The following is a 25,996-nucleotide window of genomic DNA, read 5'->3' as shown; positions in this document are numbered from 1 at the left end:
TCTGATTGCTGTGGCTAGGACTTTCAGTACTATGTTGACTAAAAGTGGTGAGAGTGGACATCCTTGTCTTCTTCCTGACATTAGGGGAAAAGGTCTCAGTTTTTCCTCATTAAGGATGATGTTAGCTGTGGGTATTTCATACATGGTCTTTATTATGTTGAGGTATGTTCCCTCTAAACCTACTTTGTTGAGAGTTTTTGTCATGAATTGATGTTGAACTTTGTCAGTTGCTTTTTCTGTGTCTGTTGAAATAACCATATGGTTCTTATCCTTTCTCTTATTGATGTCATGTATCACACTGATTGATTTGCGAATATTGAACCACCCTTGCAACCCAGGAATAAATCCCACTTGATCGTGGTGAATGATTTGTTTATTGTTGCATTCAGTTTGCTAGTGTTTTTTCGAGAATTTTTGTATCTATATTCATCAGGGATATGCCCATAGTCCTCTCTTTTTTAAAATTTCTTTTTATTATGTTCATTTAGCCACTGTATAGTACATAATTAGTTTTTGATATAGTGTTCAGTGATTCACTAGTTGCATATAACACCCAGTGCTCATCACAACATATGCCCCCCTCAGTACTCATCACCCTGTTACTCCCACCCCCTACACTCCTCCCCTCTGAAACCTTCGGATTGTTTTTCGAGGTCCATAGTCTCTCATGGTTCATCTCCCTCTCTGATTTCTCCCACTTTGGATTTTCCTCCCCTTCCCCTATGGACTTCCTTCCAGGGGGAGGGGCATGATGGCAGAGGAGTGGGGGACTCCATTTCAACCAGGCCCCTGAATTTAGCTGGATATCCACCAAGCCATTCTGAACACACACGAAATCAGCCCGAGATATAGGATTATATGTCTGCCCTCTATGGCGGCAGAAGATCATCAGCTGGGAGGTACAAAGGACAGAGTTGTGATTGTGTCAACAGATATAGTTCTCTTTTTTAGGGGTGTCTTTATCCAGTTTTTGTATCAGGATAATGCTGACCTCAGAATGAATTTGGAAATTTTCCTTCCTTTTCTGTTTTTTGGAATAGTTTGAGAAGAATAGGTATTAACTCTTCTTGAAATGTTTGGTGGAATTCACCTGTAAAGCCATCTGATGCTGGACTTTTGTTTGTTGGGAGTTTTTTGATTATTGACTCAATTTCTTTGCTGGTTATCAATCTGTTCAAGTTTTCTATTTCTTCCTATTTCAGTTTGGTAGTTCATATGTTTCTAGGAGTTTATCCATTTCTTCTAGGTTTCCAACTTGTTGGCCTATAGTTTTTCATAATATTCTCTTTTGCTTATTTGTATTTCTGTGATGTTGGTTATTATTTCTTCCTTTTCCATTTGTGGTTTTATTTGAGTCCTTTCTCTTTTTTCGTTAACAAGCCTGGCTAGAGGTTTATCAAATTTACTGATTTATTTCAAAGAACCAGCTTCTGTTTTCATTGATCTGTTCTGTTGCTTTTTTTTTTTCAGTTTCTATATCATTTATTTCTGCTCTATCTTTATTATTCCCTTCCCTCTGCTAGCTTTGTTTTGTTGTTCTTTTTCTAGCTCCTTTAGGTGTGAGTTAGGTTGTTTGAGATTTCTCTTGCTTCTTGAGGTAGGCTGTATTGCTATAACCTTCACTCCTTAGAACAACTTTTGCTGCATCCCAGAGGTTTTGTACCGTTGTGTTTTCATTTTCATGTACTTTCTTATTTCTTCCTTTATTTCCTGGTCGACCATTCATTGCTTAGTAGCATGTTATTTGACCTCCATGTATTTGTGGTCTTTCCAGATTATTTTAAAGAAACTTTTTTTAAGTTGTGTGTACTACAGTGGCTTTAGAGTGTCAGTTCCCATCAGTGCTGTGCAGTGAGGTTCTGATCAATATCTATGGTTGCTCCATCTAAATATCTCTTTCTAAAGTAAATCTCTCATATGAACAGGAATCTAGCTAATTGTCATGTGATTCAACACATGTGGAATTTGTTTTTCAAGGGAGGGCGGTAGATACAGACATGTCCCAGTTTGCAAGGTGGCAAAGCGGGTGTAAGTACTATATAACAATATTTGTATCCTGTGACTACTTGACAGTTTTCAAAGACTTTTCCTGTATGCCACCCCCCACTGATGCTTACAATAATCCTATTTGCAATTATGGCACCATGTGTTGAAAAGACTTTCTCTTTTGAATTGCCCATGTACCTCTGTTTAAAGTCACCTGACCATGCTTATAGCATATTAAGAAGTTATATATATATATGATAATATTAACAAAGGATGGGGGAGGAAATGGAGCTATATAGAAACAAAGGCAATTATGATATGGTTTCACTCATTTGTGGAATATAAGGAATAACGCAGAGAACCATAGGGGAAGGGAAAGAAACATGCATGGGAAGAAATCAAAGAGGGAGACAAGCCATTGGAGACTCTGGACTCTGGGAAACAAATTGAGGGTTACAGAAGGGAGGGCAATGGGGAAATGGGGTAACAGGGTAACGGGCATTAAGGAGGACACGTGATTCCCATGAGCACTGGGTGTTATATGTAACTAATGAATCATCGAACACAACATCAAAAACTAAAGATGTACTATATGTTGGCTAATTTAACTTAAAAAATTTTTTAAATAAAAAGGAAATGATATTAGGGAGTAACTTGAAGAAATGAAGAGTACCAGAAATATTAAATATATAGGTTAATATGGTTTTTTATCCTTTTTCTTCTTAACTTTTTAAAAAGATATAAGATTATATAAAGCAATAATTATAACCCTGTGTCATTGAGTATATAATATATAGGCACGATATATATGACAATAGTAGCACAAAGGAGGGAGAAAGGAATGAAACTGTTGGAGTCATTTCTATAGTTTGTTAGAATTAAGTATTAATCTGAGATTAATTATGATAAATTAGGAACTACTGGAACTGGAACTACTGGAACTACTACTTAGAAACTTAAAAAAGTATGGTTAAAGAAAACATAAGGAAATTAAAGTGCGCTAGAAAATGTCTACTTAATAAAAATGAAAGTGGTAAAGGATGAACCAAGAAACAAGAAAGACATGTTATATAGAGAGAACAAATAGCAAACTAGCAGATACAAATCAACAATATCAATATTAATTTTATTTTTTTTTATTTTTAAGATTTTATTTATTTATTTGACAGACAGAGATCACAAGCAGGCAGAGCAGCAGGCAGAGCAGCAGGCAGAGCAGCAGGCAGAGATAGAGGGGGAAGCAGGCTCCCCACTGAGCAGAGAGCCCGACGTGGGCTCGATCCCAGGACCCTGAGATCATGACCTGAGCTGAAGGCAAAGGCTTAACCCACTGAGCCACCCAGGCGCCCCTCGATCTTAATTTTAAATATGAATTATCAAGTACTTTAGTCAAAGAGCAGAAGCTGTAAGATTAGATATAAAAACAAGATCCAACTATATGCTCTCTGTAAGAGTCACTTTACATTCAGAAACACCAATTTTGGAAAAGTTTCAGCAATGTCTTCTACACTGCTAGATTCTGAATGTGTCCTCCAAATTTCATACATTGAAATCCTAACCGCCAAAGATGATGATATTAAGAGGTGGGATTTTTGAGAGGTCAGGTCATGAGGGTAGAGCCCTCATGAATGGAATTAGTGCCTTATAAAGGAACCCATGAAGATCCTTTCCCCCTTTCACCATGTGAGGACACAGTGAGAAGATGCTTGCTTTGAAACAGGAAGAGGACATCCACCAGAACAAGAACAAGGTCAGGGTACCTTGATCTTGGGCTTTCCAGCCTTCAGAATTGTGAGAAATAAATTTCTGTTGTATATAAGCTACCTAGTGTGTGATATTTTGTTATAGCATCCTGAATGGATTAAGACCTATACCATTTTCTTTCCTTTCCTTCTGTAATTCCACTTACACATGTTAAACTGATATTGTAACAAAGGCCTCTGATGTGTTTTTTTAGATTCTTGTTTCTCTTTCTTCTTCAGTTAAGTTTCTTGTGACCAGTTTTCAATCTTACTAAATCCTTTCTTTGGTCTATATCTAGTGTATCATTAAGCCTAGTCAATACTTTGAGGATATATATATTTTTAAATTTTAGAATGTCAGTTTTCTTTAGAATTTTCATTTTTCTACTTAAATTTTTTATCTTGTTACTCATTTTGTTTGTGTTTTTTCCTCAATATTCTAACATATTTATAATGCTTATTTTAAGTGTCTTTAGCTATTAATTCCAACCAACATCTGAGCTTTTCAACAACCTTAGTTTTTCTGAAGGTCTTCTTATATTGACTTTTTGCTCTTGATTATTAGATACCTTTTCTTGCTTCTTCACATAGCTTAGAATTGTTCACTGTATCCAGATATCACTGTATAAGTAAAAGACTGATGTTGATGTCCATGCTCCCATGGAACTCATCCTTTCCTCTCTCTGGCAAGTAGGGTCGTGGCCTGATTTAGTCAATCTAACCAGAAGTCAAAACGAGTCATGGCTGAGTTGAAATTTTAGTTATCCCAGTTTTCTTCTGGTGTCAGATGTCTTAAGAATGGGATCAGAACGCTCTCTTCATCAGGGCTTTGTGATTAGAGCATGCTTGCTATTTTCCAGTTCCTTCCCCAGCTTCTCATGCTGTCGTGTCACTTAAATGCAGTTTAAGTCCCATAAGGGAGAATTGGTGAACTGGAGGGACTGGTGTCACTCTGGATTTCAGTCTACCATGCTAGTTCATGTGTAGCTATTACCAGTATTGATGGTTTCCTTTTGTCACAGTGAAGTTGCTTGCCCATGACTGGCTCATTCTTCTAGCTACTGAGCCTACACTCAACAGTTGCTCTTAGAGATAGAAGTGGCTTATCTCTTGGTCTCTACTTACCTGGAAAGGGCTCATTTCTCATTAGAATTTATTTCCTTTTACCCTTGTTTGTGTTTACATTTCTTTTATGTTTTTAAAGAAAAATATCATATTTTTAAGCAAATCAGGTTTTTTTTTCTTTGTTGTGGTAGGAATAGTGGTCTTTGATTTCTTCTACATTCTAATTAGAAGTAGAACCTCCTTCTCTGAATTTCGAATAAATAATATTGGAAAAAAAAAAAAGTACACTGCCCTTACGAGCATTTCTTACAAATCTTACCTTGAACCTTTTTACAGTATGAAATGGGGGTCAGCAAACCTTTTATGAAAGGGCCAAGTAGGAAATATTTAGGCTTTGTGGACAAAATGGCAAAATCAAAGCTATTATGTAGGTACTTATATGACCATTTCAAATGTACCATTTACAGATCTAGAGACCATTCTTAGCTCAAGGGCCATGAAAAAACTGATGACTATGGTATACCAAGTTCTGTTATGGAGACAAGTGATAAAATAAAATGTTTCGATGAACAAAAAGCAAGCAAATTTCAGGTACTTTTAAGAAATTGAATTCTAGGGAGTTCTTTGGTATACGAACTACTATGGTATCTACAGTAGTAAGTACCAAAAATGATAATCCTGATCTGTCAAGATAGAGCTTTTATTTGGTGTAATAGAATTACATAATGAACTTTAGAAAAGTATTTGTCAGAAATATATTTAGCCATATGAAATCTTCATTCAGAAAGCCTCACTCATTCACTCTGCCCAAGTATTCTACTACAATATTGGGCATATTGGGTAATTTTTTTTTTAGCTTTGATACTCAAAATGGGCATAATGCAGTGGAAAACAGACACTTAGAAGTATGAATGCAAGGTAGTGTATACTGTAATGTAGGTTTGCACAAGCTTCCTCCATAGGGTAAGATACATAACTTGGCCTAGAGTTTGGGGTATTAGTGCCTTATAAAGGAACCCATGAAGATCCCTTCCCCTGGAAGGGGAAATTAGGAAAGATGATGATGCTTTTTTAACTCTTGAAAGGGAATTAAGGGAATTAAGATTTTGCCAAGTGGGGAGATTTTATACATCCAGTAAATGTTGCCTGACAGTTATGCTTAACAACTGAAGTATTACTGTATTGTTGACTTGATTCACTCAAGGTCATTTTAGAAATGCTTTGACTATGAGGAAAAAAACTTAGAAGTGCAGTCTCTCCTTAAATCATTACAGGTCTGTGTAAACTTAAATGAAAAGTAGTAAGTAAGCGGCCTTTTGTAACTGTTTTAACAAACTAGTTATCACTGTACGACATATTATAAAGTGATTAAGTGATGATTTAGCAAGAATAATTTAATTTCAGCTTATCCAGAAGTTTATTGGTGCTTTTAAATCACTGAAATCTCCAGTCTCTGCTACAGATTTTTTTTTAAAGCATTGTAATTATTATGGTAAGAATACTTCAAAGCAGAGATTTTTCTTTTTAGATTCTTTATAAATTCAATAGCTAATAGGATGGGTGAAGAGTGACCATAGAATTTTTACTAAGTGACGGGAAATAGAACTTCAGGGGATAAATTACACATTTGCTAAAGAAAAGAAGAGTATTGAGTTATTTATGTATTCAGTTATAGCATGTGAATATGCCAGTAAATCTTTTTCCAATTTCTGGAGAACTGGTTAGTTTAATGGAAAACAACAACAACAACAACAACAAAACCAACTGATCATTTTTTATTTGTCTTTTTAAGAAAGCTCCTCTGAAGGTTACACTTTACTGAATTGTTGAACACAGGCTTTGTAGAATAGGTAATAAGGATTTTTAGTTTGTGGTAAACAAAAGCTAATAGCACTTGGAAGCATATAGGAGATACTAAATTATTTTCCATAGCAAGCAAACTGAAAGCCTTTATAACATTGATGCTCGATAGACAACTTAACAAGAAAAAAAGTTTTCTCTCTACATTTTTCTCTTAGCTTTTATTAAGTATCAGATTCATACTGAGAACCATAAAAATGTCTATATTCATATCTAATAAGTCTGATCTTCGAAAGGCCAAACAGAAACAATTACCTATAGAAAGATCATCATCACATCTTTATTAGTACCTTCTCCCCACAAGAGGCCTGAAAGAACTTTATAAGGATCGGGGAACGATTGGGTAAATTTTGAGTCAATAGATAACGTATAGCCATTTAAAGTGGTAGTGATGGACACCATTTGGAAACATGGAAATGTTTATTATGTATTTTTTTAAAAAGCAAACCCCAATATCATGTTGTTCCACGATATGCTACCAAGTTGGAAGATGAATGCCCAGTATCTGTGGGCCATAGGTAGACTGGATATTGTTAGTGCCCCATTCTGTAGGTTCCTGAATATAGTCTGCTTCTTTCATGTGTGATTCTCAGGAGAGATGGGTAAATCCAAACGAGGACTGAAAGTCAGTAAATGGCTCTTATTTGCAGGATTTTCTACATGAGACAACTTTAGAGCTTTATATTTGAGCCTTCAGACATTTCCTTAGTATTATGGATAAATGTTATTGTGTACCTCTTCCCCAGGATTTTACAGCGTTTGATCTTATTATTGATTGAGTGACTATGAATCCTAAATATACTGTGTTTGTTTGTTTGTTTGTTTGTTTGTTTTTCAGGATAAGGGAGATTTTGAAGGCATCTCGAAAATTGCAAGGCGATCCAGATTTGCCAATGTCTTTTACTTTGGCCATAGTGGAGTCCGATTCCACAATAGTCTATTATAAACTTACTGATGGATTTATGCTGCCAGACCCTCAGGTCAGTTTTGAGCAACTGTCAGTAAACAGTGGGAAAAAAAGAGGAAAATAATGACATGATTTTAAATGTGAATCAAGCCATTTAGCTTCCTTTGCAATATGAAAATTTGAGAAAATAATGACCTGATTTTCACACCTCAGAAATTTGGCTGTTTTGTTTAAAGTAATACGTTCCTAGTTTCCACAAAAATAATTAGACTCTTAGTCTCCCAGAGTACTTCATAAAGTCATGATATTATTTGATAATTAACTGAGGTGGGATGTAAAGGCTTATAATAGCTTTAGCCAAAAGAACACTTCTTTAGAAAATGTTAAATTGGTTGACGTTTTGACAGAAACCTTTTAATGAAATAAATGTGTTATGTATGATTTTCTTATATACTTTGTTGGTGTATTTGGGATAATTACATTAAATATCTTTCTGATTTTGCTTTTAAAATACCTTATATATTGGGGGCAAAGTCCATCCTGATCTTTTTTTTTTTTTTTTTTTTTTTTAATGTTGCAGAATATTTCCCTTAGAAGATGACACCTGTACTCCCTGATGCTCACTGTGGGATTGGATTTGAGATCCATCAGCCTGGTTCATCTTTTATCTCAGAGATAGTTATGGTTGACTTAGCTGGTCCCATTCCATAAGTTTTTCTTTTTGAAGAATAAAACTTTCCCAGATAGAAGAATTTTTTTGTTCATAAGTATAGGGTAGTTGCTCTAGAACTTTTTTACCTGGACACAGTTTAATTACAATTATATGCAAGTTGGTGCTTAGGATGTGTTCAGAGAGGTGGAACACATACGTTTTTCTCTCATCCCCCACTCATAGCTGCCTCATTATTCCTTGCTGTCTCTGCTAACACATTGTTGAGACTGTCACCTTTCTCTAATTCAACTCTCTCAGTGCCTTTTGGCCACTACAGGTAGCCCGCGATGGCATTTCTTGGACATATGGACAACTGGAGAGTTTGCTCAGTCTGCTTTTAAATCCCCAATAGAAAGTAACCGTTTTCTTTCCATTGGTTTTTATGTGGCATTTAGTGTTGACTTTAAATCAGAAGAAAGGTATGCTTATCCAGAGTATAAAGTTACATACATGCTAGATTCATAGGGACCAGAGAGGTGCTACTGATTAATTACTTCCTACCTAAAAAAGGAAGTAGTAGGCCTTGCTTTCCATTCTTATTACCACCACCCTTATTATATCAGAGTTAGAATATTATAAGAAAGATAGTAAGAGACGGTGTCAGACTTAAAGACATCTTTATTAAATAGACTCAGTTACTCCACTTTTGTGGAGTTACTCCCAATACCTCCCAATTATGTTGCCTAAAGTATAAAAATTATATGCACAGAGATATTCTAAGTGGCATTAATTATAATGGCCAAAATAATAGATCCCTTAAAAGTTTTAGGAAGGGGTCAGCAAACTTTCTGCAAAGGGCAGAAAAGAAAGATTTTAGTCTTTGCAAACCATATAGTCTCTCTTAAAACTTCTCCAATGTGCGTTTATAGTACAAAAACAACCATAGACAATATGTAAATAAATAGACATGGCTGTGTTCTAGTAAAACTTCATTTACAAATGCGTGGCCATAATGTGCCAACCCCTGGTAAAGGAAATGGTTAATAAACAGATAGATAGCCAATGAATGGTATATTATATACTCATTAAAATTAATAATAAATGAAAAACATGAGAAAATATTTAATTAGAAAAGCAAGCTATGAATGGCATATGAATGGGTAAGGTCATGGCTGTCAGTAACACACCAAGCATATAATAAAAGGGTGACAAAGTAAATTACTGTTCCTATAATAGGGTGGCAGAGCAATAAATGGGTGACTTCATCTTTCTTTAGTATTATATTTTTTCTTTATTTGTATTACTTTTTTAATAATGTTTTAAAATAAAAAAAAATCTTGAGATCTGTATTAGCTATCTGTCATTGCATAATATTACCCAAAGTTAGTAACTTACAACACCCATTTAATATCTCGAAGTTGGGTTCTTTGTAAGGCTGCATTCAAGCTAATCTCCTCTGAGGCTTGTCTGGGCAAGGGTGATGGTTCCTCCCTTGTGGTTTGCAGCTATCTGTTCCCTGTGGGCTGTTGGACTGATGGTCTATTTCTAGGGGGCTGTTGGCAAGAGGCCACCCTCAACTCTTTGCTATATGGGCCTGGCCAGCACATCTGGTTGCTTCTTCAAAGCCAGCAAGGGTGGCAGTTTCAGCAAGATGAATCTCGTAATCATAATATGTAGTCAAGTACATCCTATTCTCTTGGTTAGAAGCAAGTCACGGCTACCTACTCTAGAAGACAACAACAACAAGAATGGAAAAACGGCAAAAAGTGGAAACATAAAATGGCGTAAAGTATCATTCTTGGTCTGTAGTAGTTCCTGACTCCTTTCCTTTGATGATATTTGAATTTCACATTTATTCTTGATGGAGTATCTTGGCAATTCCTTCAGATTCCCTCTGCTTTCCCAGAAGGTCTGAAGATGTACCCATTCAGAACGATGTATGTTTCTGTGACTCTGGTTGGCACTTTGCAAATCTAAGGATCTTAAAACGGTTTATGATCAATTCTTGGGGTCTCTGCCATTTGATTCCTTTTGAGGCTTTTCATCCCGGTGTGAGAAAAACATTCTGCAGTCTGTCTGCATTCTCAGAAAGAAATGTAAGGCTTAATGAATGTTAGATTTGTATATCCGACCTGGTAACCAATGAGTCCCTAGGCAACTACAAGACCTGAAGTATCTTCTGGAGTTGACTCGAAAAGAGGATTCCCACAGAAATACTTAAAATTGGGCCTCAGTCTCATTGTATGTCCTGGGAAGTCTTCTGTGTTTCAGAATATTCCCTGCGTACCTCACCATAGCTGTTCTGCCCAAAGCCAGCCAGATACCTGCTAATATGAATAACGGTCTGGAACAGTTTGGAAAGGGAGACAACCCAGCTGTTGACTGTCTCATTTCACTAGGTAAAGTGATTTGTCTTGTGTGATCAAGTCACTGTGTAATTGCAGTTAATTTTGTCTCTTGTTAGGCTCTGGGCTGCTTAAAAACACAGCAAGGAACCAAGTCCTTTTAACATCTGTGTCTCCCACCACATACCACAAACCCACACACACTAGGCTCTCAGTAAATGTTTAGTGAACGAATGAATGCAGACTGAAGACTTGTTAATTAACAGTAGCTTTTACTCTTAGCCTCAGGGCAATCTAAAGTGATCCATGTGGACACCAGAGGGCAGTGCTAGATAAGCACCGAATTTTCAGACTCTAGGAGTGGGTTAGCTTGAGAAGCGGTGCTCTTCAACGTTATCTTCAATCTGTGGGAAATAGGCATAAATAAAAATATAAATAAGTTTTATGTGCTTGCAACCCCCCCTTTTCCTTTCTGGCATGCCTCTAAAATTATACTGCACGGACATTAAATATGCGGCTTGATTCCTGCTCTGTTCAAAATGTAGATCTCTATTTAAAAAACAAAAACTTGTTTGGGGCAAAGGTTGGTGGGATGCGTGTTTTTTTCTAAACTGTGCTTTTGTTCCTAAGCATATAAAATGATGCATTCCATTTTTTTTTTTCCTTGCAAAAGCCTAACTTATTAAATAAACTTCAGAATTCCTGTCCCCCAGCAAGAGACCCCAGCTCTGAAACACTGAACTGGCTACATACCGGTGGTGAAAGTCATAGATTGCAGCCATCATAAACACAGACTTTTCCCATAAGAGGGGCCCTCTCTGGGTGGGAGCAGGAGGAGGGGAAGGATGTTGTTGACTTCTCTTTAGTGTGGTCTTTGCCTTTGCTTTTTGGAGTCCTAGTCAGTGCCCCTCTGTGCTGGGAGGGCTCAGTGGAACACTGAATGACCTAGGTGTGAGGAATCCAGACTAACCTATTTTGCTTCCCAGGCCTCCAGGCCTTTCTAGATGAATGTGTTCCTAAAAGGTATCGATCTCTTGTGAAGAACACGAGGGCAGAGGCACTTCGGCATTCTAAGCTCTACTGAGAATAGCAATCTCTGACAAAGTTCATGTAATCTGCATTATTTTTTAACTGAAACTTTTATATGCCTGAAACCAGATGACTTAACCAAAACTTCATGGTGTGTCATCTTTTTCTGAGCCTTTCTGTGCTGAATTCCTCTCTGAGGTCACATTTTCCACCGCAGCCCTAGCAGGAGGCCTTTTACTGGTGCAGCCCAGTGTTCCTGCCAGAGCCTGGAGATCTCTATAGAAGCTCTTTATTCAGGCACTGTATTTATGTTTAATGTGCAGGATGGCGCTGTATCTGAACAATTAGTACCATTTTCCTTTCTTTCAGACCAATAGCTGTTCTGGTCCTTACCACTCTCACTCCTGCAGTCTAATCCTTTTAATGATCTTTGAGTAAGAACTGCTTGTGCTCACGAAGGAAAGAGAAGAGAAGAATCATGTGACTTCCCGGGGAGGTGTACTCATAAAATGCTTAGATGATTCTGCAAAATTAAAAACCAACTTAACCAAAATCAAACAAAGATTGGCTCTTTAGGTTTCAGGGAGACTGAAAGGAGGTAATAGGAGGAAGTATTTAAGTAAAGTTCGCTTCATGCATTTATTAATTATCTGCAGACGTTGCTGGGCTCCTCCTCTATGCTTGCATGACAAAGGTAAATGTGAATACGAAGGTTAATGAGATATGACGTGTGCCCTCAAGGAACTCAGATAAGCAATTACAACTCTCCTTAACCAGAACTCTAAAAGGTTGTCAGGATGACAGGTGAGTGAGGAACACTTGTCATGCAGTGTATGTTTATGAAAGTTCATACATTTTACTTAGTGGTGAAGGGGTTCAACAACTTTTGGTAAATTAAACTGTTTTCAGACAGTCATGGAATGTATATTATTTGTCCTAAGGGGCTGAAGATTGGATACCATACAAAAAGTGCACAACGCACCTCTTGGAACTTATTATCTGGCTAGAGAGGAGAAAAACTATGTGTGCGAGATAATTCGAGAGCATTTCAAGGCAGTGTTATATGTGAATGCTGAGCTACCATTGTGTAGGCCTCTATTTATGACCAAGTGCTTCAGTACTCTTTATTTTGATTTGCACAGTAGAGCTGATATCGTGGACTTGTTATTAACTTACTATTCTCATTTAACAGATGGAGAAATTAGTGCATTAGTCGTTAAGCAATGGCTTTGTGTGGTAGCAGGTGAGTGGGAATGAGGGCTAGACCCAGCTCTCCCAGTACCTAGCTCACTGTTCTTTTCAGGATACCATACTACATATGGTGCAGAGAAATATACTAACGTCAAAGAGCCTTTGGGAAGAGAAAAGGAGCTCCAGTTAGTCCTAGAGGGAGTTGGGAAGTGATTTAGGGATCAGTTAGATTAACTTCTTGTTCTCTTGAACAAATGTGTCAAAATGTCATGCTGTCTGTGGATAATTTGGAAAACCATATTCATCGTCAATATATTTACAAAGTTTTATTCCAAAGACCAAATAGTTTCATGTCCATGCTTTTATATCAGCAAACTTAAAATTAGATTTAGTGTTAAGTGAGAAAGAGAAAGAGCTCAGGAAGGTTCTCTGCTTGTTGGAGCTAAGTGTGCTCACACAAAGAGTAGACTCTAGGAATTTTTATTTCTTTTAATTTATTATTTTTTAAAGATTTCATTTATTTATTTGGCAGAGAGAGACAGCAAGAGAAGGAACACAAGTGGGGGAAGTGGGAGAGGGAGAAGCACACTTCCCACTGAGCAGGGAGCCTGACGTGGGTCTCTGTCCCAGGTCCCTAAGATGACGACCTGAGCTGAAGGCAGACACTTAATGACTGAGCCACCCAAGTGCCCCTCCAGGAACTTTTGAATGACGGTTTCACATGCGACGAGAAAGGGTCTTACACCCTAAATATGCCCTAGTTTTGCTTTCTGTTGCTTGAACTCCTACCATAATTCTATTTCTTAATCACGAAGGTTTGGTCCAATTTAGTTTGACTGACAGTTTTATAGTACACCATTGGGTAAGGCACCATACTAAGATTTGAAGAGACTATAAGCTCAAATATTTTATTATTAGACTCAGTCGATAAAATTAATCTGATAAATTATTATAAGAATTTCTAAATGTCTATTCTCAATTTCTGTACTTACTTCATTGCAGAGCAGCAGTATTTTGTGGATTGATACCCTGTGCAGACCACCCTTTGAGTAGCGCATGTTAGAGCTCAGGTGAGAAGTAACCAGGACCCCTGGACCCCACCAGTAGCCCAGGTGTATTAGTCAGGATGCGCTGGATTATGATGCTGTTGGTTCACAACCCAAGAATTTCCCTGGATGAAATCTGAAACTGGCCCTATACGCAGAGGACAGGGAGAAAACAAAAGAGGCAGACCACTCCAGATTGGCAGTTTTAATAAGCAAGGAAACTTATATACAAGGTTTATCTTGGGTGGCCACAAGATGAGTAGGTCTCCCCATCCACCTTGCCAAAATCTTAGGAGTTTATACAGAGGCCTTAACTAGATTCAGTCACATCTGCCGTTCAGATGGTTTCAACAACATGTTGCTATCTCAAGGTTGCATCCTTGAGATGGCTCCCACTGTGGGAATGGGGGGGGCAGAGTGTATGTGCCAAGGATAGGGGAAAAGGTGAGGAGCCTCTGATTACCTGGTCCAGCTCTTGGGTCAACCTGTGGTCATGTCCTCTTGATGACATGCAGTAATAACCAGTGAATTAGTTTAACAAATGTTTATTTCTTCCTCACATTACAAATCCATCGTACATAGACTTGGAGTCCTTACTCTGGGAATCAAGTCAACAGAGCCTCTGTCATCTGGAATGTGGTCAGGTCCAATGGCAGGAAGAAAAAAGTGTGGTGGTGTCCCAACTAAATACTTCCTCCAAATGCAACATATGTCAGCCCCGCCCACCTTCTATTGGCCAAAACAAGCCATATGGCTGGCCCTGATCAACTTCAAGGAGAGGAGGTACAATTCCGCCATGTTCCTGGACCAAGGAGAACAAATAGAGAACAGCATTTTCAGATAACAGGAAGGAGAGGAGAAATAGCAAGGAGGTAGGTTTAATAGCTGATTAGCTATGAAAACTGAGGGGGCAGGGGAAAAGGAAGCATTGAACCTCAAGCTGTTCTGAGTCCTTTGACTTTAATGTGAATGAGTGTCAGGTTACACTGGGAAGATGGAGGACATTGCAAGAAGGCTATGGCGCTAGGCACAACCGAAGTGGGAAAAGGGCCAACTTAGGAGGCTGGTGAGGAGAGGAAAACTTGGAAGACAAACTTTTCCCCACTTTTCTGCTCAGATTCTGGATTTAGCATCTGAGCTAAGAAGAGAGATACTGTATGTATCAGGAACCTAGGATCACTGTAAACCTACTCTTCTTTTCTGATGCCTTGCGGGTTGTTGCACAGAATATGTTGCCTGGTCTTTTTTTTACTTCCTAAGAATGAAAAAAAAAAAAAAAGCATCTGTGCCTACAGTGTAGGGGGTGTAGTTGAGCCCTGTGAGACTATTTCTGAAGGAAGCTAGTTAAACGTGGATACATGGATGGGGTTGGGTTTGTGAGAAAGATCCCAGGGGGCTTCTTTTCTGGGATGGAGAATTATCTAGTGGGATCACGAACCTGAAGTATTTGTAGAGATCTAGGGGGCTATCAGGGTGCATGGGCATGGGATAGGGAGAGAAAGTTGGGGGGTAGATACCAGTCCTCAGGGTTCTCATCAGTCCTCGCTGGAGTCTGCTGAACAGAGCGTCATGCCGCAGTGACCGTGCTCTGCGCGGATCACCAGTGTGCCCTCCCAGTCCCTGGCCACAAGGTCTTCTGGCTCTGTTTCTCTTAGATATTCCTCTCGGGCACTTGGGAACTACTTGGTTCTGTCCCTGAACTCCGTGGGCATGTGGGGTAATTTTCAGGCTTTCTTGGGTCCTCTTCACCTAGACACACCTCCTCAGCCAGGCTTTCTTCTCTCCTGTCTTCCCCAAATGCAGGGTAAGTGACCCTAAGGGCCTGGGGCCTGGAACTCAGCCCGACAGGACAGGGTGCAGGGAACAGAACACGGGTCTCTGTTTAGTGACCCATTCAGTCGTCTAGCTCTTCTGCTTTTGTTCACCCCTCTTCCCGCAATTTCCCCCTAGTTTTACCTTACCTTAGGGTTAGAAGAACTATAACCATTTCCAGATCTAGTTTTCTTCCAAACATATTGTTTTTGCCAAGATCTCGGGTTTTGAAATTCAAAAGACAAGAATTTGCCTCTGTTGTTCTGTAGTGTGATCCCATCCCTGAGGCAGCGGGCCGAGAAGTCCTGTATGGGAAACAGTTCACAGGTAACAAGAATTACCGAGAAGGGAAAACACATCATTTAATATATCAAAATATTATCCTGCAACATTCACAAACAGAAGGTGTTAATTATCATTAACATGCATAGTTACTCACAAGAACTATTTAATTTTCTGAGTGTACATCTTATGTTACCCATCAAACTGCATCCTACCTATCAGTACTACAGTACTGGGCACAGAGTAGGAGTTCAATAAATGTTTTATTTGCTAGCATTCAGATGTTCAGAGACAAACTCCTTCTCACCCCATCCTATTCCTGTCATTTGCAGGACAAGACACAGATGGGCTGCCTCTCTGTCCTGTTAACCCCATATAGAAAGAGGAGCCCTAAGTTCCTTGGGCCACCAGAGAGACCTCATCCCATGCTGTATGCTCTTGTAAACATGCTTATGCTATGAGATCTGTTATATTTTGATCCTTTGCCTTAGTAATTTTGAGAAATCAAGGCAGGGATTTCTAAACAAAAGTATATCTGCCCCAAAAGCTTACTTAATATCTTATTACACATTCTGTTCTATGCTAAAGCTGTTCATTTTTATTTATCTAACAATTTTGGAGGGGAACAAAGACATGTGAACACTGTAAATTTAGAAATTCTTCTTAGAAATGGTAATTTCCTACTCAACTATAAAAGGTGTTTATACCTCTGTTGATGACTACAAATGAGGCTACTGTGGGCGAAAATTGGTCACCTCTTCTCTTATCCCCTATTAGAAAATGTGGTTCCTATACATATAATCATGTAGGTGTGCTTCTCCTAGACTGTAGATTCTCATCTTAATTCTTTAAGTTTAAATGCATATAATTCACCCACATGGGGCCTTGCCACTCCACTTCTGCAAAATGAAGGAGTCGGTGCAGGCACTCCCCGAGATAGTCTGTCTCTGCATTTCGGTGGGCCTCCCTTTTCATGAACCCCTTACACCTCTACCTGGTTTTGAAAAAACTCCTTCCCTCCTGGGCGTGGATATTCCATCATCAGAAACACACTCCTTTGAATTTTTGAGGTTCAGGAGGATTGGAATGCAGAGCTTTGACTTTAGACCATCCAGGGTGATGAAGAAGAGTTATATAATGTCCTTGAGCCTCAATTTCTCCCCTGGAAAATGATGGACAGAATATGTCCTTCTAGGTTGTATTTTCCTCACACACTGAAATGCTTGTGGGGGATAAGTGGAGCCTGGTGCATGAGAAGCTACCCAGGTTCCCTTCCCTTGGCAGTCTCCAAGCCCTTCCTACTGAGGGGCACACTACCACCTTGGGAGGAAATGCACGATGACCAGCTGAGAGCCAGGCCTCTGAGAAATGGAACCTACATGTGCAAGAGGGTAGGAAGAAGGTGCCAGATGAAGTGAGAGCACGCCGAAGATTAACTCTGCCCTTTGAAATGTTATCAGGCCTAACCCTGCTGCTGCTGCTGCTGTAGCTGCTGGTGGTGGGGATGATGATGATGGTGATGATGGTAAGATTTTTTTGGTCCCATTTTGGGAAACCCTTTGAATTCAGATAAATTGCACAAGAATAAGATCAGCTATGTAGTTGGAGGCTCACATTAAGCAGGGGAAATTTCCACTGCAGGAAGCTGTATTGGGACAATTCATGGGGAGGAAAAACAACCGAGTTAAACTTAGCTCAACAGAGCACAAAAGCACATTGAAAAATTCCCTCTAAATAGAAGCTGACTGTTCAGGGTGGGTTTAAGTCATGGGAGCTGGAGTGGAGCCTTCCGTTGATGGTGAGGATTGGGCCTCTTCGTGAAGGAATGAATAAAGAAACATGAAATAGTAAGTAACAACTTATATCTGTATAGCATGCTTCCATTAGAGTGGAGGATGTATGGGGCTTTATTTTGTTCTCTTCTGTATTCCCAGAGCTTAGAACATGGCCTGACACATAGTGGGGTTCCAAAATTATTTGTGGAAGGAAATTAAGAAAATGAATACATATAAAATAATGTCAAATAATGATTATACTTGAAGAAAATAAAGCAGGGTAGGGGAACTGGGTGCCACAAGAATGCAGCTCCAGGTAGGCTGGTCAGGAATGGCTTTTTTCTGTAGATGACATTGGAGCAGAGACCAGAATGCAGTGAAGGAGTGAGACATGCAAATAACTGGAGGGTTAGCCTCACAGGGAAAGGGAACGGCGTGTGCAAATGTCCTGAAGTGAAAGCATGATGAGTGGCATCTTAGATTCTGCATTTCTTCTTCTTCTTTTTTTTTTTTAAGATTTTATTTATTTATTTTTGAGAAAGAGAGGAAGAACATAAGCAGGGGAGCAGCAGGCAGAGGGAGAAGCAGGGCCCCCTGGCCTGCGGGGGCCTTCCCTGGAGAAGCAGTGACCCTGACGCAGGGCTTAATCCCAGGACACTGAGATCATGACCTGAGCAGAAGGCAGACAGTTAACCGACTAAGCCATTCAGGACCCCTAGATTCTGCATTTCTAATAAGCTCTCAGGTGTGGCCAGTGTGGCTGGTTCCATGAACCACGCTTTGAGTAGTAAGGATTCAAACTAGAGCTTGATCATGGAGTCAGTAGCTAAAGTGAGGAGGTCATAGAACTGAGAGATGAGGTCACTGCATGAGAAAAAGAGGATAAAAAACTGCATATGCAAAATAACCTTTTCTATATAAAATATGTATGCAAAGATGGATATTTAAAATATAGTGTCTTTCTCAGTGAGGTCACATTTTAGTTAATGCAAATTCTCTTTAGAATATTGCAAAAATTATTTTTAAGAAGTTAATTTACAAACTATCATATGTCTTTACTTAAGACCCTGAGTTCAAAATGTGCACAAAATTTCCGAAATTAAAAAAAATAAGTATAGGGCACCTGGGTGGCTCAGTGGGTTAAGCCTCTGCCTTCAGCTCAGGTCATGATCTCAGGGTCCTGGGATAGAGCCCCGCATCGGGCTCTCTGCTCAGCAGGGAGCCTGCTTGCTTCCTCCTCTCTCTCTCTCTACCTACCTCTCTGCCTACTTGTGATCTCTCTCTGTCAAATAAATAAATCTTAAAAAAAAATAAGTATAGACATATGAGAATTGGCCAGGGTTTTCTTAGGAAAGGCTTCCTAGAGGGGATGATTTTAAACCAAATCTTGATATTTAAATAGGTGAAATATAAGTTTGGGCTTTTAGCAACTTCTCTCTTATTTTCCTGTTCTAATGTGGGAATGGGGAGGGGATGTGGGGCACGAGTAATATACTAGTTGTTTATTGCTGTGTAACAAATTATTCCACAACTCATCTACTTAAAACGCATAACATTTATTATATTACAGTTTCTGTGATTTAGAAATTTGGGTCCTGCTTAGCTGGGTGGCTCTGGCTCAGGATTTCTCATGAAGTCATCTTGAAGACATTGGCTGAAACTGTAGTCATCGGAAGGCTTGACTGGGGCTGGCTGGGCATCCAAGATAGTTGGCAGGAGGCCTCAGTACCCTGTTGTGTAGAACCCTCCATATGCCTATTTGATTTTCTCTATGATGTGGCAACTGGCTTCACTGAGTGAGTGATACAAAACAGAGACAGAGAGAGAGAAAGAAGGAGAGGGAGAGAGAGAGTGGAGGAGAGAGAGAGTCTTTTATGACATATACGACACTTCAGCTTTCTTCTATTCATTCGTAGACACATGTCACTAAGTACAGTCCATACTGCAGGGGAGGAAATTTAGAGTCTACCTTCTGAAAGGAGACTGTGGATATATATTTTTTTTAATTTTTATTTATTTATTTTTTAAGCAGGGTTAAAATCATGCTTTCTTCCTCTCAGCTAAGGAACTTGGGCAACTTTATTTATTTATTTATTTATTTATTTATTTATTTGACATATCATTTATTATTTGCTTCAGGCCGACAGGTCTGTGAATCATCAGGCTTACACATTTCACAGCACTCACCATAGCACATACCCTCCCCAATGTCCATAACCCAGCCACCCTATCCTTATCCCCGTACTCCACCCCCAGCAGCCATCAGTTTGTTTCATGGGATTAAGTGTCTCTTGCGGTTTGTCTTCCTCCCTATCCCATCTTGTTTCATTTTTTTTCCCCTACCCTCCACGACCCCCCACCCTGCCTCTCAAATTCCTCATATCAGAGAGATCACATGATAATTGTCTTTCTCTGATTGACTTATTTCGCTCAGCATAACACCCTCACGTTCCATCCATGGCGTTGCAAATGGCAAGATTTCATTTCTCTTGATGGCTGCATAGTATTCCATTGTGTATATACACACCACATCTTCTTTATGTGGATATATTTGTAAACCACTGCAGGTAGAATGGGATGTGATAGTTCAAGGACATTCTAATTTTCACAGGAACTGAACTGTGTAAGATTATAGAATACTGTGGCCTGCTTTGTTAGTCATCTACCATGCCTGATGTTTAGCAGAGTACAGGGTGGAAAAGATGAAGCATAGGGGGATGTGCTGGGCAAAATATCTGGAACATAATGTAAGCCACAGTGTAACCTTAAGTTTTCTAGTAACCACACTGAAAGATGTAAAATAAACAGGTATAATTAATTTTAATAATATATCATTAGCCTAATATATGCAAAATATTCTCATTTCACATATACTCAATGTGAAAGTTATTAATGAGATATTTTATATTCTTTTTTCTCTATACTAACCATCTGGAATCTGATGTGCATTTTAAACTTATAACACTTTAAATTTATAGCACCTTGGATTGACACTGTTCCAACTGGTCAGTAGCAACATGTGGCTAGTGGTCACCATATCAGGCCACTGAGAAAGAACCTTGGGCACAACCCAATATGCAAATAGTGGGCCCAATAAAAGGGCTTAAGCTGAACAGTGATATGATCAGACTTCCATCTATTTCAGAAGTCACTCTGACTGCCTGTGCTTAGGACCTGGAGGAATGAGCAAGCATGACTGGCCTAAGAGACTATTGGAATATTCCTTTTTTAAATTTTTTTATTAACATATAATGTATTATTAGCCCCAGGGGGTACAGATCTGTGAATCGCCAGGTTTACACATTTCACAGCACTCACCATAGCGCATACCTTCCCCAGTGTCCAGAACCCAACCACCCTCTCCCTCCCCTCCTCCCCCCAGCAACCCTCAGTTTGTTTTGTGACATTAAGAGTCTCTTATGGTTTGTCTCCCTCCCGATCCCATCTTGTTTCATTTATTCCTTTCCTACCTCCCCAAACTCCCCACGTTGCCTCTCAACTTCCTCATATCAGGGAGATCATATGATAATTGTCTTTCTCTGATTGACTTACTTTGCTAAGCATAGTGCCCTCTAGTTCCATGAGACTACTGGAGTATTCTGTGTGAGAGTTTGAACAAAGCTGGTTACAGTGATATTGGAGAAGAGAAGATGTAAATAAGATAGATAGCAAGGAGGTGGTTTGTACTTGGTTCACTGATCACTTGGATGTGGGGAAGTAGGTGGTCAAAAGAGAGAGAAGCTTAGAGTGCTTCTAAGGTTTGGGTGATTGACAGGATATAAAAAGGAAATACAGGACACAACATATTTTGTCCTGGGAAGATGGCAGGAGAAGATGACATGTGTAGATTTGGAAAAGTTTTGTTTGAGGTAATTGTGCAGGAGAGAGAGAGAGATGTCTCACAGTCAACTCAACGGGTAAATATGGAGCTTAGCAGAGAAAAACCCACTTCAAGCAGAATCATTACAGAGCTTCTTCCTTCTATGTAACATCACTAGGAAACTGCAGAGCACTTTGGAGAGTTCCGGTCTCTCCTTGCTCATTGTGGAGACAGAATTAGCTGAGGAGGAAGGAGCAGAACCACATCGGGTATAGTCCTCTGAGCAGTGGGCACCTGTCTGGGAGGCCTGCTTTCCTAGCCCCATGACCTAGTTTCTTGGGAGCCAGAAAGACGCTATGGGAACAACACGGAGTGGTCATCTTAGAGGAAGGCAGGAGCCCCTCTGCCTGAATACTGTGTTGTGTTCTGAGGAGGAATAGAGGAAGAGAATGTCTGGGAGTTAAGAATTTCTGTCCTGGAATGTGGTTGTCTCCACCTCTGACTGATAGAACCTATCCTACGAGTGAAGTGTGTCCAACCACTTCTTCTTTATTACTAGAAATGATGCCTTAGCGCAGGGGTTGCAAACTGGAAGGCCCGCAGGGACCAAACAACAGGTCCTCTAGGGGAGCAAAGAGAATGCAGAGAGCGCACAACGGGCTCAGCCAAAGGGACCAGCTGCCACTCCGCTCCAGGAGATTTTTGTGAATGGCAACAAGAGTCTAATTGCCAGGTAGTCTGATCTTTGTGTGCGTGTGAATTTTCTTGTGACGTTTTCTGACTTTTAAATATTGGATAAATTTTATTTAAACACAGCAAACCAAACAAAATATGTCTGCGGACTCCCAGCCCACAGGCCACCAGTTTTTGACATTGGTCTAAATGCTTTATTTATATCATAATATATCATGCTTTCTTGTATTTTTCTACTTATGTTTCCTACTGTAACCACCATTTTTTGTATGGATTGTTTCTGTTTGTTTGCTTCTTTGCTTTCATTCCCTTTCTACAGTGGGTCAGACCCTATTTGTTGATTAATTTCACATTTGGAAGGTAGACAGAGCTACGGAGGCATTGAGACACTTCATTCTTCCGAGACCTAAAATGGCAGACCATATGGAAAATGACATATTCCCCTGGCAGATTCAGGCCTCAGAACTGGGATGAGACAGGGGTAGTTAAAGATGCAATTGGCCATATTTTGCTGATGACTCTTCCAATAAACTGGAAGATAATTTAAAGCGATCTGTATTTAATAATAAAATGAAACATCAGAGTCATTCGTGAGAGTATTAGGTCTTATGATGAAAAAAAAGTTACTCTTTCCAGTGCTCAAAACTAAACATTTCTTTTTAAAAAATTGAAGAAGGACGTAAAATAGAAAATATAAGAAGAGGGGCACCTGGGTGGCTCAGTGGGTTGGACATCTGCCTTCGGCTCAGGTAATGGTCTCAGGGTCCTGGGATCGAGCCCTGCATCGGGTTCTCTGCTCAGCGGGGAGCCAGCTTCCCCCTCTCTTTCTGCCTGCCTCTCTGCCTACTTGTGATCTCTCTCTCTCTCTCAAATAAATAAATAAGATCTTTTTAAAAAAAGAAAGAAAATATAAAAAGAAAACTAGTGAGGGAAAATGGGAGACAAATACATGGGATAAATGGATTTATTATGCATTACCCATGGATATTGTGGTGCTGTGTGCCTTAAGTTTGTAGAAGAGAAGTGATGCTCTCATCACACTCCCTTATTCTTTCTCCCTCTTTCCTGCCTATGGACAGAGTTGCTGTAGATTGGTGAGATTCTAGGACACTAGACCTTATTTGCCTATAGGTCCATTAAAAGATCATGGACTGTTCATTGAAAGATGGTACACATTGTGTACACAAAGACTTAGACACAAGTATTCATAGAAGCTTTATTCTTAATAACCAAAACCTGGAAACAGCTTAAATGTTCATCAGTAGGTGAATAGATAAATGAACAGTAGTGTATCCATACAAAAGAATAGTACTCAGCATTAAAAAGGAACAAAAAGTATGATATACACAAGAACATGAATGACACATAAAACATTGTATTGAACAAAAGTCAGAGCCCAAAGAATTCATACTATATGATTCAATTTATATGAAACCCTACAAGAGGCAAATCTAATCTATGGTGACAGAAAATATATCCATGATTGCTTAGAGCTTGGGGTTGTAGGCATGGAATACAAAAAAAGCATGAAGGAATTTGGGGGGAATGGTGGGTGACAGAAGTGATTTCGATCTTGATTGTGGTGGAGGTTACATGTGCAGTTATAGTTTCAAAACTCACCAAACTTACACTTAAAACAAGTATATACTATTTTATGTAAATTATACCTTAATAGAGTTGATTTAAACAAAAGGGTTATGTACAAAGGGTATCGTTCTCTCTGATGCTTTCCTGTACCTTTTCACCTGTGCGGCAGAAACAGTTACTAGACCTAGTTCTCCTTTCTGCTTCCCTGTGGCATAACTGGGGAGAAAGGCAGGGCCTTTCTGCTTGGGACATGGCCAGCCAACCTTTGGGTCCCACCTTGAATCATCAAGCATTTCTATCTCCAATTTTGGCAGATGAGGTGTGCTGAAATCTTGAAGTTGGGTTTGGGCTTACAGGGAGCAAAAGTGTTCCTGCTCTGAGCTTTCAGCCTTATGCAGCACTCTAGCCCAGCTTACAAGTAGTCTGTATCAATAGGTGGACAGATAAATGGTGTAAGAGCCCAACTTTGACTGAGAATAGGACACTTACTTTGCTTGCCTTTACCATTATTCTGTAGGTGGATAGCTCCCTCAGTGGCATTTCGGAGAGGGGTTACTAAGGTTTAGAACATGACATGATTTGGGTATTTCTAGGACCCTTGGGTAAATGCCATCTAAACACCATAATTATTTTTAAGATAAGTCTTCCATAGATATACCATTTTCATTCAGACCCCAGGACCTTTGCACATGTTATTCCTTCAACCTGGAATGCCATTCTCCAGTCTTAATTCCTGTCTGGCTGGCCAAATGCTTACTTTTCAAAGTTCAGGTTGAGTCATTGACCCTAATCCTTTCCACTGATCAGTCTCAAAGCAGATCTGTGTATATCTTGTTACCTGATACAAAAAAAGGGAAAAGGGCTTGGAAGTCATACAAGTCTGTGTTTGCATTTCACCTGCCATTCACTATGTGACTTTGAGCAAGCTATTTATCCTCTCTGAGCCCCTGTATATATAAATATATATATATATATATATATATATATATATATTTAATCAATGAGGTCAATATATATAACTATGTGTGTGTGTGTGTGTGTGTGTGTGTGTATAGTTAGTGAGGCTTAAGTGATTGATATTTATATTTATGTACTTTTAAAATTTATGTTAATTCCTACTTTTTAGGGTTCTTGAGTATATGAGATAATTAAAATATATCATTTACAAAATGAAGATGCAGAATATATTCTAGCTATGATGGTTATTAGACTCTGGTGGCAATAACAGCCACCAGCCTGTTCTTGCATCTAAGTGTGTACTTGTAACATGGAAACCATGGAACGTGACTGCAGTGTGTCACTCGTGGGGTAAGAATTTTAGAAGAAGGGGTGTCTCTCCACCATCTCTGACACCAGCAACACCTGCATTGGAAGAAACAAGCTTATTTAGTGTTAGGTCCCTGATCCCAGAGTTTATTTATTATATCAGCTCATGTTAATTACTCTAGTGAATTTAGAAATTGGCACTTTGAGGTGAGGGGTTAATGCAAGAGAAACCTAAAATATGTTGCATTGCCCGCAGTTAGGTGGTGGGTGCCTCAGACACTGAGTGTCTGAGTATTGAGGCTGGGAAGGTAGAGACCCATAGAAGTGATGGCAAAGCATTTAGCGAATCTGTTGCTGGTAATAATTTAAAAGTAGGCCAAGTGCCGGAGAAGCTTTTTGTCCCCAGAGGCTGGTTGTTGCTTATTGTGTTCAGCAAAGTATAACAAGACAGAGATATGCTCAGGCAAGATTTGGTTTGTATGAAAATAGAAATGAAGGAGACTAGATAAGAGTCCAGAAATGTGATTCTTCATGGGACCAGAAAAGAAAACTACTTATTGACCCCCAACTAGTAGAAGATAAGCCTGAAAAAGGCTTTGAGCAACAGAGGTCCACTTAAAAAATCTGTTTAATAAATGCCATGTTAGTTTCCATAGAGATTATAAAATAACTCGGGATTGTTCTCTACCCTCAATGAGTTTGTAATTTACTAAAAGAAGAAGGAGAAGTAGTAGTAGAAGTAGTAGTAGTAGTAGTAGTAGTAGTAGTAGTAGTAGTAGAAGTAGTAGTAGTAGTAGTAGAAGTAGTAGTAGTAGTAGTAGTAGTAGTAGAAGTAGAAGATATGCACAAATAACTGTGGTAAAGACAGTTAATGATTGAAACATGTTCCTTTAAATGATGGAAGAATTACAACCTTCTAGGAGTAGCTCGGGATAGGG

The 25,996-nt window shown here is 39.2% G+C and overlaps 1 protein-coding gene and 1 long non-coding RNA gene across 3 annotated transcripts in view; both read left to right on the top strand.

The window, feature by feature from the left end:
* TSEN15 (tRNA splicing endonuclease subunit 15) overlaps positions 1 to 9,629 on the top strand; it is a 34,968-nt gene extending 25,339 nt beyond the window's left edge. For both annotated transcript variants that reach the window (XM_032862651.1, XM_032862653.1), the window contains exons 4-5: positions 7,492 to 7,633; positions 8,141 to 9,629. In XM_032862651.1, the coding sequence (XP_032718542.1) occupies positions 7,492 to 7,633; positions 8,141 to 8,161 (163 nt within the window). In that variant the 3' untranslated portion in view covers positions 8,162 to 9,629. The remainder of the gene's footprint in view (positions 1 to 7,491; positions 7,634 to 8,140) is intronic.
* Positions 9,630 to 12,611: 2,982 nt separating this feature from the next.
* LOC116870879 lies at positions 12,612 to 14,689 on the top strand. Its single transcript, XR_004383308.1, has 3 exons — positions 12,612 to 12,829; positions 13,780 to 13,847; positions 14,406 to 14,689. It is a non-coding gene; the product is annotated as an uncharacterized LOC116870879 (long non-coding RNA).
* Positions 14,690 to 25,996: the final 11,307 nt, after the last annotated feature.

Source organism: Lontra canadensis, unplaced genomic scaffold (assembly GCF_010015895.1).
Source record: "Lontra canadensis isolate GAN:19392208 unplaced genomic scaffold, GSC_riverotter_1.0 scaffold24, whole genome shotgun sequence".
NCBI classification, from domain to species: domain Eukaryota; kingdom Metazoa; phylum Chordata; class Mammalia; order Carnivora; family Mustelidae; genus Lontra; species Lontra canadensis.
Note: the sequence above shows the minus strand (reverse complement) of the source record. Positions and strands in the feature narration are given on the sequence as shown.